Genomic DNA, 19,415 nt, shown 5'->3' on the forward strand with positions numbered 1-19,415 from the left:
CTCAATCAGCAATTACGGGGTGTGGGGAGAGGGAGTGCAGACTCCAGGCCTGGGGTGGGAATGAGGAGGGGGCCAGAGGGAGGGAGGACCCCAGAGAAGAGACTGAAGCAAAAAAGAGGAACAAAGCCAAACCCCTTTGCTTTGCTGTTCATCTCCTGCCCCAGACTCAGCCAGTGAGCGAGGGAGTAGGGAGCAGATCAGGGCTCCGGGACGGTGTTGAGACCCGGGCCAGCCAGGGGCCCCTTATCCAATTGGATTTCATCAAGCCTGGCAGGAATGTGTTGCCCCAGATGGTAGGGAGGCCACCCTGGGCAGGTCCTTTAGAGATCCGAAGCACTAGACCCTCCCTCATCTGTGGTGCCAGGGACTCTCTGCCCACCTGGGCCTGCCCCTCCAGTACCCTAACCCTGGGCTCACCTTCTGCAGGGGCTACAGACTCTCGGGGATTAGAGCTGCAGGGCTGAGGTGCATCTCCTGGGCATCTTTGAAGGATTTCACTGAATGTCCCCTGGAGGAACGAATTTGTCCCTGCTCTGGGCTCCTTGTGCTAAAACAACTAGAAACCACCCAGGAATGTTCCTTGTACTACGTCAGCTCAGACACAAGGTCGCCTGTGCTACCTGTGACTTTATACCACCCCACCGCTGTTGGAGGTGCCTGGGGTTAAGCCTCAGGGGAGGTCCCTGGACGCGTTTGGGGTGAGTGAAAGGCTCTGTCCTATAATCCTGCCTGTGCTGGACAACTGGGCGACGCCAGGCTGTGGTGGACTCTGCCCTGTGAGCCAGCTGGACCTACACTGAGCCCCAGCCACCTGCCCTTCTGAGCTCTGTGACCAAAGGCACGCTGCTCGACTTCTCTGAGCGTCAGTTTCCCTGGTTGTAAGGTGGGGATCATCCCACTCTCAAGGTGGGGTGGTTCCATGTTAAACGGGAGCATACGAAACACACAGCACAGAGCAATCTGTAGCTCCGCCTCCCCTGCCCCTCCCTAGCCTCTGTCTGCCCTACAATGTGCTCTTCCTTTAGCTCAGGCTGGGGCTGCCAAAGTCTATGTGGGTCAGGCCAAGGGAAAGAGGGGCCAGCGCCTCGGCTGAGCCTAGTGACTGGTGGCCTAACCTGATGGGCCAGAGGCCACTCAGACACAAGACCAGAGACACTCAGCCTAACAAGGCGCTGCAGGCGGGACCACCGTTCTGACACAGCGCCACTGCTCCTTGTGTGCCTGGCCCGGCCCTGTTCACATCAAACACAGGCCGCCTCCTCCAGGCAGTCCTCTGTGTGCCTTGGGGTGGGGTGGCCTTTCCCCCAAGATTCCTCACTGTATTTCCCCTGCCCAGAAGCACAGGAAACAAAAAAACCTTGGCACCACTCTGCTCCCAAAGCCAGTCACATTGGAAATGTGGTTCCAGGACATTTTCCTGAGAAAGGAAATGCGCTGTATTTACACACGTGGTCCTCCCTAATAGGTCATAACTTGGTGAAATGGAGATTCTGTTTTGCCCACTACCAAAGCCACCACTCACAAACAGTGCCTTTAGTGGTGCCGACAAATACTTGTGGAGTAAGTGCACCAAGGAACGAATGAATGAATGAGTGAGTGAATGAATGAATCCCACGGAGGGCAAAGCCAGCACTTATCCCTCCCAGGGTCTAACTGTGCATGGTGCATAGCAGGTATGTAGGGCAGATGTGACAGGGGGCGGACTGGTGAGGTCTCCTGACTCTCTCTCAGGGACACTGAGGACTAAGTTGAGTCCCCAGCAATCCTTGGAGCCCGTCCTGGTTCCTAGTAAGTGCTCCACGCACTCAAGTGTGTAAAATCCGATCTCTCCTGTATGCTTGCTCCTTACTTTTTCATATAGGCTTAATTCTATCCTAATGAGTTCGTCCATGGTGCTGCCAAGAACTGAAAATCAAGACTGGGGGATGTATGCCACGGGCTTGGCATTCTTCTTCATTGAGATTTATTTGTATGCTAAGTCTACATATTTTTTTCCTACCAAACTTGGGTTGTTATTTTGAAAATGGAGTTGGAATGCAGCCATGCTGCATTTTTAGAAGTTTCATCAATTAAGCCACAGGCGCTTAAATCTCTTCTTTGGATGTGCTTCGGTTCTACCTGAAGCACCCTTCTCCTGCACACATTGAGGCACAGGTCTGGACCGCCCCATTGTGCCCTTGGGGAGAGCCAGCCCCTCACTCTCCAGCCCTCACCCATAGCCCTATTGTGGCTTCTCCAGGTCCCACGTGTGTTTGTTTGTAAGTCAGACTGACTTTCTGTTTATTGCCATATCACAGGAAAGCGGCTGGGAAGATTTCCACTGGTTTTGGTGAGTGAAGTTTGGGTGGTCTGACTTAGAATATAAACCAGGCGGCTTGTGCAAAATTCATCCTCAGAAGATCTGGGGGTTGGGAGGCTTCAAAAAGACAGGCACTGATTCTGCGGAGCCGCTGAAACTGCAGGCAGGATGGTGGTTAACCCTTAGGGACCTACAAGACATCTAAGGACACCAGCAGCCGCCACCAGCCAAATGACAGTCACAGTGGTGGATGCGCCACACTCCTGACACAGTGGCCTTGTAACTGAGTGAGCTGTGGCAGGTTATTTGTGTTTGGAATACGGTATTGCAAGGAGCCCAGTGCTCTGTCTCCTAGTCTGTCCCCTCCAGCCCACGGTTGCTCCTGGGAGGCAGAACCAGGTCTCCACTACCTCTAGGTCCTAAGAGCTCAATGTGAATGCTGAGACTGGGTGTGGCTCAGGGTAGAGCAATGCTTAGTGTGTGCAAGGCCATGGGTTCTGTCCACAGTGCTAGCACCCCCCAAAAAAAAGAAAAGAAAGAAAGAAAAAGGTAATGCACTTTGAGGAGCAGTCAGCATCGGCTCCTCCCTCTGCATCTGTTTGCAGTGCTTCCCTTGTGGAAGACATGGACACTAGCTCTCTCTGGCCATCTAAGACAGATTACAGAAAAGCAGGTTGGTCAAGTCAAGTCTTGTCTTCCCCTTCATATTCCATAGCTGCAGAATCATGGAGCTGTCTTCCTGGGGTCCCCTTGGAATCCTTAGGGGCTCAGGACGGTGGCTATTTACCAACAGGTATGCAAGCAATTTAATTTTTTTTTTGTGTGTGTAGTACTGGACATTGACTATCTTTTGTTTTTCTTTTCCTTTTTTTTTTTTTGGTACTGGGAATCACATTAACAACCTTGCACTTGCTCAGCAGGCACTGTGCTGCTGAGCTATATCCCTGGCCAGCTGTACTGGACACTGAACCCAGAGTCTTTGCACTGAGCCACATCCCCAACCCTTTTTATTTAGAAACAAGGTTTCACTAAATCACTAAGTTGCCCAGGCTGGGCTTGAACTTGTGAGCCTCCTACTACATCTTCCCAGAGTACTGGACATGGGCTATCACAAATGGCTCAATGTAACATTTTAACAATGCATCTTAAGCATAGCAGGAAACAGGGTGACCCGTGTCTTCCTATGGTGATATCCTTGGTATTGTCCAGCTGCTTCCATCCCTGAGCTGTAGTGCTCTGGAAATAGCCTCCTGGAACCTGGACTAGCTATGGTGGCCCTCGTGCAAAGTGTATGGTTCTTGAGAACAAGGGCAGGGAGCACAGACCCAAATCACCCCAGTGCCTCTCCCAGAGGCAGTGGTAAGGCAGCCCTGCCAGTTCTGCCTCATAAATCATTGTTTTTCTAAGAGAAGTGACATGGCCTATAGTTCCAGCATTTGGGAGGCTGAAGCAAGAGGATCATGTGAGCCCAGCCCAGGAGTTAAAGGCCAACCTGAGAAACACAATGAGACCTTGTCTCCAAGCACCAGTAACCACAGGATCATTTCTCCATCCTGGAAAACTTGTACTTGGTCTTGAGTCTTTTTTGGCCACTCAACTTCATGGCCTTTCCTTTTTTTTACTATGTACAGAGTTCCCAGGTCCCAGGCACTGCTGGAGACACTTCAGAGCCTCCAATGGTGTCCACCAGGCAATGCAACCATGACCAAAACCATCACTCACTCCTGCCTCCTTGGAACTCAAATTTCGAGCAAATAAACTCAATCCAACCCTACTGAGACCCCGCTCAAAATCTGAACTGTCCTCAGCTCTGTGGGCAGGCCTCCACTGTGGAGGTAGGCAGAGTTGTCTTAGCTCTGCAGGGCTCATCAATAATCCCACAGCTGAACAAAACAGCAGTGAGTGAGAGGCCCTGGTCAAGTGATCCTAAGAGTATGGGCGTTCTGCTCTGACAATCGTCTTCCGGATCCTGGCACCTCCTCTCTCTAGGGCAGTGCTCCTGGGGAGTGACTGGTGCCAGGTTGCTATGGAAACACTATGCAAGTGATGGGCTTGCTCTACACAAACCAGACCACGTGCTGAGCAGGAAGAGGAAGATTCCAGATTCCAGGCACTGTCTGCCCACCCTATGGGTAACTTCTGAGTCAGAAGGTCTTGAACAGAAGGACTCTTCTCCCAGCAACTTCTGTAGTGAAGGGTGGGAGGCTGTGGGACAGCTTCCTGTTACTGGGCTGCTTTGCCTCCGGGGAGGCTTGTCCAGATTCATGCAGGCATGGTGACACAAAGTTCTTGAGATAGCTGGGCATGATCTTCTGCATTCAGAGGGCCTGCTCCCTGGGTGTCAGTGCCCAGCCAGTGAGTGTGGACTAATAATGTGCGCCATGGAAGGTCCAGGGCCACCAAAGAGAGCCACACAGGAAGTCCCTCCCACTGGTTGTCTCAGGGAGCCCAGAACTGCAGCTCCATGGGCAGACGGATCCCTTTATCCTTTTCAAATCTACACTGAGTGTCTAGAATCTAAATGCTGGTTGGATCTTTGGGGCTTCAGGGGAAGGACCCAGGACTCCATGGACTACCCGGGTAAGACCCCAATACCCATGGTGTGTGGCTGCTGAGAGTTAAATAAAAAAAGGCACTATGACCTGAGTTGCATGAGCTCAGAGTAGCTTTTTCCCCCCTGGAGTCCCTGAGTAAGCCAGGATAAGCTGGGGTGTCTGACCCTGCGGCTGGCACTGTGAAGGTAGGTGGAGTTGTCTTAGCTCTGCAGAGCCCATCAGTAACCCCACAGCTGAACAAAACAGCACTGAGTGAGAGGCCCTGGTCAATGGGCTGCAACCGGATCCCAGGCTTCCTGGCACCTTTTCTTTTTCTCCTCCTCCCAGGACTGGTCTAGGCACGGGAGGCATTTGCCTTTCATGGCCCCTTCTTCGAGAACCACGAGGCTTGGTGTAGGCTGAGTGGGTCTGGGTGGGAGGCTGAAACATCGCGTGGCCGGAATGCACTCAGCTCATACCTCACAGCCCAAGACAGTGCCACTCACTGCCTGACTCACTCAGCGGCAGCTCTACAGCTCTGTCTTCCAGAGGCACTGTTGTTGCCACTTCATAGAAAAGCCAACATTTATGGAATGACTGCCGTGTGCCTGCTCCTGGGATGAGCTCTTCTGTGCGTAATTGCAGTGAACTCTCCCCACAGCCCTATGAGAGAGCCTGTGCCCACCACTGCCGGTTCTACCTGCCAGTGGGGGAGCTGAGGCTTAAAGAGGTTTCCCTAGTAAGCACAGGAGGTCTCACTGTAGAGGCAGCAGAGCTAGTACCCATACTCAGGTTCTAACAAATAAGGGATAACACCTTGCTGATTCTACGTGCCCCGGCCCTCTGTGTCCGGAGCTCCTCTGCCCCCTGAGCAGCTGAGCCAAACAGTTCTCCAGGCCTCCAGTGTAGGATCTCTCTCTATCTCTGTCTCTGTCTGTATCTGTCTCCGTCTCTCTGTCTCTGTCTCTCTCTCTCCCCTTGCCTTCTGCATGCTCTGTTGCAAGCTGAGGCTACTAAGAAATCAGGCAGGGGGCGACTCTGGCAGACTCAGGGGACCATGTTTTTGGGGATGTCATGTGATCCAGACCTCTCTATCCCTGCAGGAAAAGTTTGAGAACTTGGAGAGAGGCAGCTGGCCCATAAATGACTTCTGGGTAGTGTTTTGCGTCCCCTTAGTCTCCAGACAGGGGAGGAAAGAAGGAAGGGAGGGAGGGAGGAAGGCAGGCAGACAGCAGGAAGGACAAAAGGCTACATGATGGGCCACTTGCAGGCTTGTCACCACAGCTCCCTTTGTTGACTGCTCTGGAGGGGCTGCTCCCCTGCCCTGTCCAGGGCACCTGGGCCTCTTGCGCCTCACCTGAGAGTCTGAGATTTCCGAGGGCTTCTCAGTCAGACTACTGCTCTCGGCCGGGATGAGGTCATTATACTTGGTGACATCCTCATCAGAGTAGTGGAGGCTTCCAGGGCTGGGCCGTGGAGGAGACCTGCAGGGAGTGGGACGGTGGGGCTGAGAGATGACCTCACACAGGGCAGCCTCCCCCAGCCAAGGAGAGGACAGTGATGTGGGCAGAACACAAGGCACACAGCCCCTGCACTCGGGTTCCTCCTCATTCTCGTGCCGTGTCCCATAACCCTGGGGCTGGTGGAGAAGACGGTCACTGTGGCCAGTTGCAGGCCTCTAGAGCCTGGGGTTAATTTGGTGTGAATAAGATTTATTTCTGTGCATCACAGGGGTGTAGGGGATAAAAGAGGCCTCAATGTGTAGGTACCATGGGCTGGGAAGGCAGGCAGAGGCAGGGGAAGATGAGGCCATCGGTGAAATGCACCCTTGTTCCAGGCAACGGGGTCCTGGAGCCAGCCTGGCGGGGCCGCTGTGGCCATGCTGGGCCCAGCTGGGCCTGCTACCGTGTTCTCAAACAGCTCTTTCTCTGGCAGGCTGGGTTTGGCGAGGGATAAGAGACTGCAAGCCCCTCCTCTACCCCTCCCTGTGAGCACACGCTGGGTTTCCACCCTCCACGACAGAGACAGAGGGAGCTTTGTGAGCTCCCCAGGAGAGAGGCTGGCTCCCCTCCTGGCTGCCTCCAGCGGGCCTGGAATGTCAATAAGGCTGAGGATGGAGACAGGGGCCTTTCTGGCTGCAGCCTCTTACCTCTCCTGAGCTCCCAGGAGCATAAAACTGTCACATCCTATCAACGGAGAGTCAGAGGGGCCCCAGCACCACCCTGCCTCTGTGGCCACGAGGAGGGGGCCCCCGGAGGGGCTGGGGTTGGAAAGAAATCAGGAGAAACAGGAACTGGGCAACCAGCACAAGCCTCAACTCTCTTTGCTGGCAGCTTTCAGAGGCTGCAGGTCCGTGGTAGGAGAGTATCCTCTCACAGGTAGAAACAGGACGAGGGGAGAGGGTTTCCCCACTGTCCTAGATGGGGAGGAGCAATGGTGGAGGAGCTCCTGGGACCTTTCCCTGAGGTATAGATGCCCGGGATGCCTTGGCTGGGCCCACTTCACCTCTGGGGCCCACGGCTGTCTGCACAACCTATGACTGGAGCCCCAGGTTGGCTTGTAAAATTTTCCAAGTTATTTGCATTCTTGTGCCATGAGCAGAGATCCTAAGACCTACCTCCCTATGAATTTTCTGGCATGTCTTAGGCTGTGGTCAGGCTGTGGGGACCGGTGCAGGTCCCTGATTATACTGCTTGGGCCCTGTCATGTCTTTCTGCCGATTGTCCCCAGTCCTGGAGCTCAAATGCTGCTCCCAGGACAGGGAAGGCCAACTGGGCTTTGCCTGCTCTATGGCCCTCCCCAGTGTCCTCACAAGTTGGCACTACTGGACTCTGAGGCCTGGTCCCTAAGCCCTCATCCTCTGGTCAAATAGAGAAGGCACATACCTGGTATACAGGCCATTCTTTCGGCAGAAGGAGTTCTTGACAGACAGCCTCCGGTTGTTGAGTTCCAGGGCTGGGAAACTGCTTTCATCCAAGCTCATCATTTCCCCGTGACCTAGGCCTCCGGACTTGGCACTACTCCCTGTGGGGGGAAACTGACACCTTTTAGACCTCAGGGCCTCCCCTGTCCCACCCCGTTCTCTCCCTTAGCTGGGCTGCCCCTGTTCTTTTGTTAGAGTTAAGACTAAGAGGCCGACATCATGCATAGGATCCTGATGCTGCCCCTGCTGGGTAGGTGCATCGCCAGGAGAGTGCCCTGCCCACCCTCTGCCCTGGCCAGAGGGAGACACGTGAAAGTCAAGTCCAGCCAGAGGGCTGGATGCCAGCACACTCACCAGAGTCTGTCTTCTTGGCATACTTTTTGCTCTGGCCCCGGATGATGAGGACAAAGACCAGAAGTAGGATGAAGATGAGGCCCACGAGGGCAACGACCACCAGGAACCACCACTCCTCGTAGAAGGGACTGGCTTTCTGGGCTGAACACGGATGCAGGTGTCAGGTCCAGGGTGCACAGGCCCTCCTGCCTCGAACCTCCTGTTCCGGCAGGGCCCTACCTATTGCTCATGCAGTTTACGGTAGGCAGGGTCTGTGCCCTCTGAAAGATGTGAAACCTATGCCTGGGTTTGGAGGACAATTTCACCTCAAGTCCCAGCTCTGTTCTGTTGGTAAAAGACTGCCTGGAGGACTCTCTTTGGTTTTTTGTTTGGTTTTGTTTGAGATAGATCTCATTATGGAGTCCAGGCTAGCCTCAAACTCACAGTGATCCTCCACCCTCAGCCTCCCAAGTGCTGGGATTATGGGTGTGTGCCCAGCAAGGAGGACTGTTTTGAGGAAAGGCTCTGAGGTTGCCTCTGGACTCATTGAGACAGAATGCTGGTATTGATTCGTAATGTCTGCCAGGGACACAGGGAATGGAGAGCAGCAGCATGTTAGCTACTTCCCTCCCCCTTGCCTAGAGAAAAAGGCTTTGATAAGCAGACCCAAATCCATGTGGGGAGAGGTGTTTTCTGGCCCCATGGGGGCTTGGGAAAGCTTTTCCCAAGGCTCAGTTTGCACTGAAATTTTTCCACCTGGTGGCAGGAAGCAGGGGGTACTGGAAAGGCTGGCCCAGGGGGTCTTTGAAGGCCTCTGCCAGGGAGGGATCCCCTTCCTGCAAAGCCCCCAGTACTGTGTTTCTGTACCTTCTCCCCCACCAGTACTAACCATGTTGCTGCCATGGAATGGCTGGCTCTTGGATTTTAGTCTTAGACTATTTCTGGGCAAAGGAACAGGTGTGTGGGTGGAGAGAGGAAATAGGGTCCCTGGTGCTCATTCCGCTAGTAGAAATTCTGAGTGGTATTTCTGGCTTGCAGGAAGCAGCCCCAGCATTTAAAGTGGCTAGAGATTAGATTTGGGTCACGGAAGTAGACACGAGAGTCCCTTGTGAACTCTAAAACATGCTGGATGGCAAGAATGAGCAGAGGACACAGGGGAGAGAGGGGTGGGGAGCTAGCCCACCTGAGCACTGTGCAGTTAGGTCTAAGAGGCCAGCCTCTCCCCCACAGAATGCTGACCCTGTTTGTTGTGAGGGTCTTACGAGTTGGCACCTTTGCACCAGCTGGGTGGTGAGCTCATGGAAACGCTCCTTGTGGATTCATTGTTCTGCCTCTACCCAGACTGTTACTGTCCAGAGAAAGAGACCCAAAAGCTCCAAGGCCCCCAGCTTCCCCTGGATTTAGGAGCTGATGCGGGTCCTGGCCCAGAGCTCCCTGCTTTGTAGAACTGAAAGGACAGTGGCCACCCAACTGTTCCTGTGTCCTGGTGACTCTCTTCCCCTACCACCCAGCATTTGTCGCCAGGTTCTTCCATGGGGCTCCCCCGTTTCTCACCCCACAAGCCAGTACCTGGCACAGACTGGGAGGGGCTGCTGGGGGTGCCAAAGCCGTAATCATTGACTGCGATGACCCGGAAGTCATAGCTTACGCCTGGCTTCAGGATGTCCATGCTGAAAGTGTAGGAGCTCACTTCCTTAGGGATGTCTTTGATGAGGATGTCCCAGAGTCCCTCATCTGCAAAGGCACAGCAGGGAGGCAGCCGTGAGGTAAGGCAGAGCCTCAAATCCCTCTTCAACCCAGTCCCTTCCGCCATTCCCAGAGGGCAGGGCCCATCTGCCTTGCCTGGCTCAGTACTCTGCCCAGCGTGCAGCACTGGGGCTGAGCTCATGGATCCTCCCTCCCAAAGCCTGCACTAGAAGGGTCACCCAGTGGCCAGTGAGTCCCCCAGACCAGGGATCCAAAGGCCCCTAACTTCTACTAGCACACACCATGCAGCACCTCTGGCTTCACCCTCTCAGACCCATTCTTCCTGCAGGCTCCTGAGTTCCTGCCAAAAAGAGCCGCTTGCCAGGACCTCGGTTCCCCAGCTCCAGCATGCGACTCCCTAGGCTGATGGGTTTTACTGGTCTTCCTCGCCAAGCTTTTCTGTAGCTCCAACTCGTAAGTCCAAATGCAACCAGAGGTGCCACCACAGTTCTATTGTCACTTCTGAATTTTACACGAAGAGTGTGTCAGGACCTGCAGATGGCTGCCTGTCCCCATCAAGAGGGACCTTGTCAATTTGGGGAAGGCTGTGGGGCCCGTCTGTGTCCAGAGCTGTCCCCGTGGAAGGCCTCAGGGTCATGAGCCTTGGCTTCATTTGAGTGTTTTTTTTTTTTTTTGGTTTTTCTCCAGGACCAGGAACCGAACTCACGACCTTGTGCTTGCCAGGCAGGTGCTTTGCCGCTGAGCTAAATCCCCAGCCCCTTCATCTGAGTCTTAACGTTCTTTTGAGCATTGGCCTTGTATACATCCTCTTTTTCATTTAATTTCTCTGTTTTTCCTTTCTCTCCTGCTAGGCTGTGACATCTCTCAAGGGATCATGCCCAGTTTGTCTCGGCACAAATTAGCACCAAGCATAAGCACCTTCTAAGCATTTGCTGAACGAATGAACGAATGAATGAATGAAGGGAGACTTTTCTACCATCTTTTCCATAGGATGACGTGTCCAATTTCAGTGCTTCGCGCCTTGAAATGTAAGCACTGGGTGGGAATCCACATTCCTCGTGCAGCTTTGCGTGCTCTTTCTTACCTCGGAGTAACTGTTGGGAGGGTATGATGATGACCACGTGGCAGGGAACACTATTTCCTTTGTCATGCATCCTGGATCTATCTTTCCATGTTTATAGCAATGGCAAAGGGGAGGAACTGTTGTCCTCATTTTACAGATGAGAAAGTCAAGACTCAGAGAGGGCTTAACTCATCTTTCCAAGGCCACACTGCCACAAAAGGCAGAGCTGGTATTTCTGCCCACAGTGGTCTGACTCTTGCCATGAACTTCCCCAGGGTAGCTAAGACAGCTCTGTGTGTAACCAGAAGTGAACTGGTATTTGCTGATATGCTCTGTTCATGGAGGACCACGCTGCTGGCTTCCAGAAGCTGAGGCCTCCTGCCTGCTGTTGATCCCTCCTTGATCTGCCCCTGGGAGCCCGGGCAATGGGGCCAGGCCAGAAGCCACTGAAATGTCCTGCTGTGGCCCTGGCCTCGGGCCCTGGGAGCCGGTTGACATGCAGAGCCAGTTCTATGGGCCTGTAAATCCCCGGAGTGAATCCCTTCCTGAGGCTGCTGTGCCTGGTAGTTCTCTGGCTTGCAGAAATCGGGTATGTTTAACTTATTCTGGGCAGCAGGAGGCATAAACAACATAGGAGCAGCGTTCAACAGGGCTACTGCGTCCCGGAGATGGGGGGCTGTAAGCATGGAGGGAGCGCAGAGAAGGGGCAAGGGCACTGAGGAAAGGAACCCCTCTCCCAGAGCGGGAGCCTGATGCCCAACCACTTTAGAGGAAGGCCACAGCATTCCCTGGCTCTCCCCGTTCCTCAGGGTCCGTGGCCCACTCCTGGGTTGGGGTGACTGAGCCCCGGCCAGCTCTCTGCCCAGCTCAGCCCAGGCCCGGCACTGGGGGTTATCTTGTTCCTTCTTTTTTATGCTCAGTCCTGGATTCTACCTGTGTGGACCAAGTCACGGTCTCCCAACTTGGAACACTGGAGTCTCATGCTGGGCCTCCCGAAGAACACTGGAAAATCAACAGGCCCGAGGCCAGGGCCGACATTCCACAGCCTGCCCGCAAGTCAGCCAACTTGGGTGGAAGAAAGAGGCGCAGGCTCTGGTTGGGGGAACCATTCAGGGGTCTCCTGGCCAACTCAGCAGCCGGCACCGTTGGGCCAAGGAGGGACCATCTGGAGTGGGGACAGAGCCAGCGCCATGGGCAGCGTGGTGGATCTGAGCTGCTAGATGCAGTAGCTATTTGCAAATGCAGTTATTTAGTAGGTGACTAAGGCAATCGTGGCAGTTTCCAGAAGCGCCTACAATTATTAACTCTTTGCTATCGGTGTGATTAGCACTGGCTACCTCACGATAGGAACAGTCTGTCACAGGGATGTTTCAGTGTGCCCTGTTAGGAGAACTGGCTACTCATACGCTTGACTAATTTTCCTTATGACTATTATTTGTTATTGGGGTCATAGGGACCAAGTCTTGTTTTTCTTTTCTCAACTCCAATCACCTAATCTCAGACCCACCGAATACAAAGATGCCTGCAGCCCTTGGCTGACTCTGGCACCTCTGATTAACTGGGAAACCTAGCAACAGGGGAGCTGGGGCTCCTTCGAGTAAGCGGAGCCCAGGAAGCAGGTGTCAGGAAGCCTGAAACAAGATCGAAGAGCAGCCCCCTCCAGCGACTTATCAATCGCTCATCTCCTGATGGCTTTAGAAGTTCTTGTGATTTGATTTCAGGCTTGACAGGAGAGGTTGGTACAATTACATGAACTGTGAGCGCTGTGACGGCAGAGACGGAACTGCAGGAGGCAGCTGGGTTTCCTTAGTTATGTGCCACATGGCAGCGGGGTCATGCAGAGGACACGGGTGTTTCACCAGCGTGAGCCAAACCTCTCCTCCCTGGCTTCTCGAAGGATCCTCCACCCAAGCTAGTGCTGAATTGTTTTCCTGCAGCCTCCTGGCTGCTCCTTAAGCAAGTCTCAGCTCAGAGGAGGCGCCCCCAATTTCCCACTCCCCGACAGGGCCGCCTCCGGTTTCACCTTGGCAGTAAAGAGTCCCTTCTCACAAGCTCTGCGCGCAGGGACTCAGGAAGGGGGCAGTGTCGCACCTGAAGGCCGGGCTTCTATGACGTAGCGGGTGATGGGCCCTTTGCCAGGGTCTCCGCTGGACCAGTGGATGGCAATAGCAGAGCTGTACCGCACGATGATCGGCACTCCTGGTGGCCCCGGGGCACCTGCAGACACCACACACCGTGGGCAAAGGCATGCAGGAACCCAGAATGACCACCCAGCCCATCGACCAGTGCTCAGGAAGGGTGACTGGGCGGCCAAGCCAATTCAGGCCAAAGAGCTTCCGGGACCCCCTGAGAGCACTGGGGTCGGAGAAGCCTGAAAGGGCCCAACATCTCCTTCTCTGGTAGGTGATCACCATCACCTACAGATAGTGATGACCACCCTATCTCCTGCCGGAAGTCTCCCTGCCCCAACTGTACTTGCTGTTAGGTTAGGGGAGGAGAGAAGAGGCTCCAGGTAAGCCTTGGTGGGGAGAGGAGGAAAGAGAGGGAGGGGCAGAGGGAGGGGGCCGGCCGAGGGGGAAGGGCAGGGGCTGGGGGAGGGCCTGGCTGCTTGCCAGCTCTCCTGTGTCCAGCTAGCAGTCTGGGATGTCTGCCAGCCGGGGAGCCAGGGTGGGAGACAGGAGGTTGCTTCTGCAGACAGAGCAGTGAGCCAGGTATCTGTCTACAGAGGACCTGGGGCCCCTTCTCTGCAGAATGCCCTGCCAGTGCAAGCCTGGTGCCTGTCTCTGGGCCCCCACCCTGTGTGCTATCACCCACCATGCTTGTTTCCCACTAGACATGGAGCCCAGCGTTTCCAGAGCCTAGCACACAGTAGGTGCTTCCCATGTGCTTGTGGGACTAGGGACCAGCCAGTACACGAGTGAGCTGCTAGTCCCTGGGGACACCTGCTGGAAAAAGAGCTGGGAAGAAAGTCCATCACTGCACTGAAGCTCCTCTGGGACCCTGGAGAGCCGGTCAGCTGGGACAGGAGGGCAGGGACTCATCACACAGCTGGGCAGCCCACGGCCAGGCCCCTGCGTCCAGGCCTGACCCTGTGACCTGGGACCCTGCAGTTCTTTCTGTCCTTCCTTCTTCCCCCTAGAAGCATTCACAACTCAAGGGAGGGGGCTACGGCCTGAAAGAGGGGGGCAGGACCCGAGTTCTTGTTCTGCTCAGGGCTGAGAGAGGGGCTCAGCATCCACCTGTGCGGAGGGACAGGGATTCCTGGCTTCGTGTTCTCCTCCCGCAGGGCCCTCCTTGCTCACACAGTCAGGGAGAGCTAGGTTCTTTCTGAGCGCCCTCCGCCCCTCCTTCGGCTTCCTGCCCTTCCTCAGCCTGGGATACTTTAAGCCTTTTTTTTTTTTTTGGTTTTTCTCCGGTACCGGGAACCGAACTCACGACCTTGCACTTGCCAGGCAGGCGCTTTGCTGCTGAGCTAAACCCCCAGCCCCCGCTTTAAGCCTTAAATTGGAACAACATATCCTCCAGGCTGCCTCTTCTGTCCTCAAGCCTCCCCACGGCCTTCCCTTGGCCCCAGCTCTTCCTGCTCTTGTTTCCCAGGGCAGTCTCAGGTGAGAGGCAGTGGGGTAGGGCCAGCCAGGTGAAGGGCAGAGCCGGGCAGCTCCTGGCAGGCTCTCTTTGTGCCCTGCGGCTCTGTTCTCAGGGCGGCTGGGATCACAAGAGTTTTTTTGTTGAACAAAAGAGGGGAGAGAAAGTGACCAGGACGGGAAAGTGAAGAGTGGCCGGCTGCCCGCACACCCGCTGGCAGGTCGGAGGCAAGGGGCCTGCTGCTCTCCAGGACCCTCCCCTGCCAGAGCCCAGGCCGGCCTGACCTCGTGGTGCCAGGAGCTTTTGTCCACTGCTGGCTGGTGGGGCAGGCCGGGAAGGAGGTGACACTGCAGGGAGGTTTTGAGATGGGCTGTGTACTTTTTCTTGGGAGATGGCTCTGTGTTTGGGATGGGACCACTTGTACCTGTGACAGGGGCTTTGGGGGCTAAACCTTGACTACCACATGTGCCTGGCAGAGGCAGGTGGAGGTGCAGGAGGTGGGGTGAGTCAGGAGGGCTTTAGGGGCATTCCCTGAGACCTGAGGAAATACAACGTGACATTCTGCCTAGAAGGAGGGCTGAGCGAAGGAGGGACAGGTGCGGGGCCTGGCTGTGATGAGGTTGCCCGCTCCATCTAAGAGCTCCATCAGAGCATCTCTGAGGTACCGGGGGTCCTTGGGTTTAGAGCAGACTGTTGGGCCTGTCCACCCCAGGAGACCAGGGTCTCTGAGTATCCACCCAAGAGCTGAACGTGACTCTTTTGTACCCTTCTGTGAGAGCCCAGACTGGAAGGTGGTTCTGGGGCATGCGCAGAAGGCTCTGGCCAGGTAGGGGCGGGGTTCAACCATGCTGTGTCCTTCTGGATGGAGGGAAAGACAGGAGCAAGATGGGGCTGGGATAGAGCACTTGCGTAGCATGTGCAAGGCCCTGGGTTCCATCCAGGCCAAGCCGTGTGTATTGGCCCGAGTGGTGAGAGAAGGGCTTGGCCTTGTGGCCTGAGGATCCCACTGACCAAGTCCAGACTGGGGAGCAGGGTGAGGGTGCTGGGAACGGGTAAAGAGCAAGCTCCGGGGTGTCCACTCTGTCTCCAGGACTATGCAGTTCTTCACCCTGGGAGCCGCTCTGACGTGGGGGCTGAAGGAGTTGGTGCCGGGGGCAGCAGTCCATCGCTCGCCTACCTTCTCCGGGGCCCGTGGTGACATTGGCTTCAATCTCCGGCCCGTAGGTGAAGGTCTTGGCTTTGATGCGGAACCTGTAGGTCATGCCTTCTGCCAGGTCCTTCACCTTTAGCCACAGGGGGCTATTTCCCTTCACGTCCACCGTCACAATCTTGCTGACCCCTGGGGAGAAGCGTAGTGAGCAGGCCTGCAGTGGCCGGAGGGAGCAGGGGCACTGAGGCCACTAGAGGCTACAGTGACGGGTGGTAGCACCGGCCTAAGCCCCCAGACACGGGCAAGGTGCTTCACCTAGCCGGCAAGGCCATGTTCCCCATGCTGTTTCATGGTTCTGCACGCTGTTCATAGGGAAAAGGGCTCCATGGCTGAAGAAGTTTGAGAAAGGCTGTGTCCTACTTCCTGAAGACCCGCAGGTCCCTTTGACCCCTGGAGGGAGAAGCACTCACCCACCATTGCGCATACTACTGCACCCACATCCATTTCGCCCCTGTCTTGGTTCCCTCCTACAATGCCCTGCAGAACTCTAATTCCTGGCAAATCTTTCAGGAAGTACTTCTGTGAAGATGCCTCAAGTTTGGGCCTGGAGGGGACACACTGACCAGCTCCAGCTCCAGCTCCTACTTTGGCTCCAACCCCAGCCCAGACTTTGGACTCCTCTTCCCTCTCTGCCAGTGAGGGCTGAGCTGCCCTGGGCCCCTCACCACCTGTACCGCCTGGGTTTTTAGGGTAGAAATGAGAATGCTTCTGTATGCCAAGTCATGGCGACTCCAGGGCAGGCTACAGCGGTTTTCTGGAGGGCGGAGTGTGTGCTCTGTGTCTTCCAAACCCAGCCTGTGGCCATCAGCCTCCCCAAGGCCTGGGACCAGGTTTCATTCCTGTACTCAGGCTCCACACTGGCCCTGGCCCTGGGTGTCTCTGGGCCTGTCCCTGAACCTGGCATTCGTTTGTTCTCCTACAGAGCCAAAGGTATCAACAGTGTCTCAGACAGGGGTGCCGAGATTCAAATACAAAGACAGAGCCACTGGAACCTGGTAGGTGCCCAGTCTACTACTGAATGAATGAACGAGGATGGGATACTTGGAGCCAGGGGAATTAAATGACTGCCTAGGACCAGGAGCCAGGACCCTTGGTACCTGGTCCTTGACATTGCCGAACAACTCTTATGTGCATGAGCTTCACTTTTCCCTGTGGAAAGGGAGCAGCTGGTCTGCACCCAGGGCTGAGGCACAAGCTGGGGCAGACGCCATGCTGGTAAGGTGGGCATTATCCACGCTTATTAGTTGGGCTATTATACGGAGGATGGCAATCTGTAAGCTCATGTGCAAGCCCTGCTGGACTGAAGACTGGGAGGCGAAGTGCGTACATCTCTCCAGGTGGAAGCCACTGTCCTTATCCAGGACCCCTGCACCCTCTTTATGTTCTCTGTCCTGGCCCCATTGCCTGCTGTGCACCTGATCAGATCCCTTCCTGGGGCCCGGCTCCCTGGGTGTCCTAACACACAGCTCCACTTTGCCGGACGGGCTGCTGGCACCCAAGTGGCAGCAGGAAAAACAAGGCCATTGTTCCCTCCACTGACCCAGAACTGTTGGCTGGGGTGATGCCCCTGGGCTCTGGCCCTTGTTCTTGCTGGCCTCCATTGCTGGGAAGGGTGAGAAAAAGTGAGCAACCGCAGAAGTGGTCACTTCCTGCCACCAGGGTACCCTACTAGGCCAGCCACATGATGCCATCTTGCTGGAAGCAGACCCAGGCAGTAAGAAGTCCAGCCCCTTCCTGCCTCTAAGTTGCCTGTTGGTGACCAACTGGTAGGGATTCCTGGGCACTTCGCTTACCCTGAGCTGACTCATACCACCCATGGCTGGGCATCCCTCCAGGGAAGAAAGCTGGCAAATGTGTGCTGTCTACTGTTCGGGTCAGCATGGCTCCAGCCACAATTAGGGCACAGGCTAGCCAGGGCCTGGAGGGGACAGGGGCTGTGACAAAGGGTCTGAAGATTGCTCTGGTGAGCACGGCTTGGTGGGAAGAGGTATCATTTGTGGAGTTGGGATCCTGATAGAGGTTCAAAGTTGGTCACAGGGGTGCAGTGACCCCCCCAGACGTGTGCGTCTTCATGGGGAGAGCTCCAAGGCTTTGATCAGATTCTCAGGGCGTCTTGACTGCCAAAGGGTAAAGAAGCACTAGACCCAAGTCAGAACAATGACTCTAAAGTTCAGGTGGTACTGTCAGGGCTGCCCCCTCTCCAGGACCCACACAGAGGCTTGTCCACCTTGGGGGCTATGCTTTGCTCAGATTTCCCTGCTCCTGTTGACAGAAGGGGCAGAATATATTTAAAAATTCTCCACCTAGAAGTTTGGAGACAGTCCAACTTCGCCTTCAAGTTGCTGTTGTTTTGCCTTGGAAATTCTTCCTTGGTCTGGACCTCAGTTTCCCTGTTTGTAATATGGGGAGACTCTCAGTGCATCTAACTCATATGCAGTGACTGTGACGGGGACCCCAGAAGAATGCAAGCCCTTGCTAGGCGAGGGTCGGGGCTGTGTGGGACAGGGGTCACTCACCATCCACCGGGGTGCAGGGCTCGTACACTAGCCGATAGCCCTCCAGGATGCCATTGGGGAACCGTGGGGCTTCCCAGGACACATTCACTGAGGTCGTGGTCAGCTCGCTGAACTTGACCGAGCTGGGAGCGCTGGGGGCTGTGGGAGACAGCAAAAGGTTTTTGTTTCCTCCTTCTATGAAGCTTCAAAGCCTTGGGTTTGGCTCCAAGAAATTAATGGGGGCATTTGGGTCTGGGCCTGGGAAGAAGAAGAGGGCAGGGCTCAGCGAAGAAGGCAGGAGGATTCGTTGGAAGCCCTCGGAGCCCTTACCCGCCTCCCTTGACGTCCTTAGCACTCAAGTCTCCAATATCAGAGGCCTTGAAGCTGGGAAAAAAGGAAACTTTATTTTTCTCTGCAGTGGGAGAGTTTGGACCTTAGCCTGCTGAGTGGCTGGGAGCCCGGGCTACCAGCATGGGACAAGCTGTTACGCCCCCAGAATCACTGGGGGACAAGGCCCTTTCCTGCCTGCGGGGTGGGTTTTTCTTGTCTGCTTCTCTGGTAGAGAGGGTGGGGGGGGTCTCTGGGCCTCTGAACATGAGGGTAGGGGTCTCTGGCCCTCGGATGTGGTGCTGCTATAGATGTCACTGTAGCACGCTGTCAGAAAGGGCCAGAGCCAAGGGCAGAAAGTGACCCTGAAAACATGGGGGCAGCGGAGGACGGAGGGGAAGGGCAGGAAGCGTCCCCCTCCGCAGCCCCTGAGCTGGCCAGGCGATGGCCAGGCTATTATTGTCCGGCACAGCCTCCCTGCGGGGCCGGAGCTAATCTGGACCCGTTTCCGGCCCTGCTCCAGGAGGCAGCGTCAGTGAGCTGTGTTTGAAGGAGGGAGGTGAGCTCAGGGTCTCCTTCCTCCCTCCCAGGGCCAGAGGGATGCGGGACAGAACACTTTGTCCTGTGGCCACCACAACGGAAGCTTCCAGGCTCCCAGGGGCTCATATCTGGCTGATGACATGGACAGAATATGGTCAGGACAGATGGACAGACTTGCATTCAGACAGACAGGCTCAGCTCAGCCTCAGCCAGACCCCGGGGAGCCAGCGAAGGGACAAGTTTCCCTGTAGCCAGGGTTTGTCCCCAGAGAGGAACACAATTAGAAACCGGTTCCTGAGCAGTTCTTTAAGAGCCACACATGACCCACTAAGGGAAGCAGCAGGTAGGAAAAGGCATCAGGGAAGCCAGGGCCGGGGCCGGGCACTTGTCCTCTGCATC

At 55.4% G+C, this 19,415-nt stretch overlaps 1 protein-coding gene across 1 annotated transcript in view; it reads right to left on the bottom strand.

Moving 5' to 3' along the window:
- The window catches only part of Sdk2 (sidekick cell adhesion molecule 2), a gene marked incomplete in the record, with an annotated part of 261,617 nt that overhangs the window by 8,000 nt on the left and 234,202 nt on the right, over positions 1-19,415 (bottom strand). The window contains 7 exon segments of the mRNA XM_013508659.1: positions 6,191-6,317; positions 7,719-7,857; positions 8,111-8,251; positions 9,659-9,823; positions 12,951-13,076; positions 15,622-15,783; positions 18,171-18,308. Of these exon segments, the coding sequence (XP_013364113.1) occupies positions 6,191-6,317; positions 7,719-7,857; positions 8,111-8,251; positions 9,659-9,823; positions 12,951-13,076; positions 15,622-15,783; positions 18,171-18,308 (998 nt within the window).

This window comes from Chinchilla lanigera, unplaced genomic scaffold, assembly GCF_000276665.1.
Source record: "Chinchilla lanigera isolate Chin_1 unplaced genomic scaffold, ChiLan1.0 scaffold00152, whole genome shotgun sequence".
NCBI classification, from domain to species: Eukaryota; Metazoa; Chordata; class Mammalia; order Rodentia; family Chinchillidae; genus Chinchilla; species Chinchilla lanigera.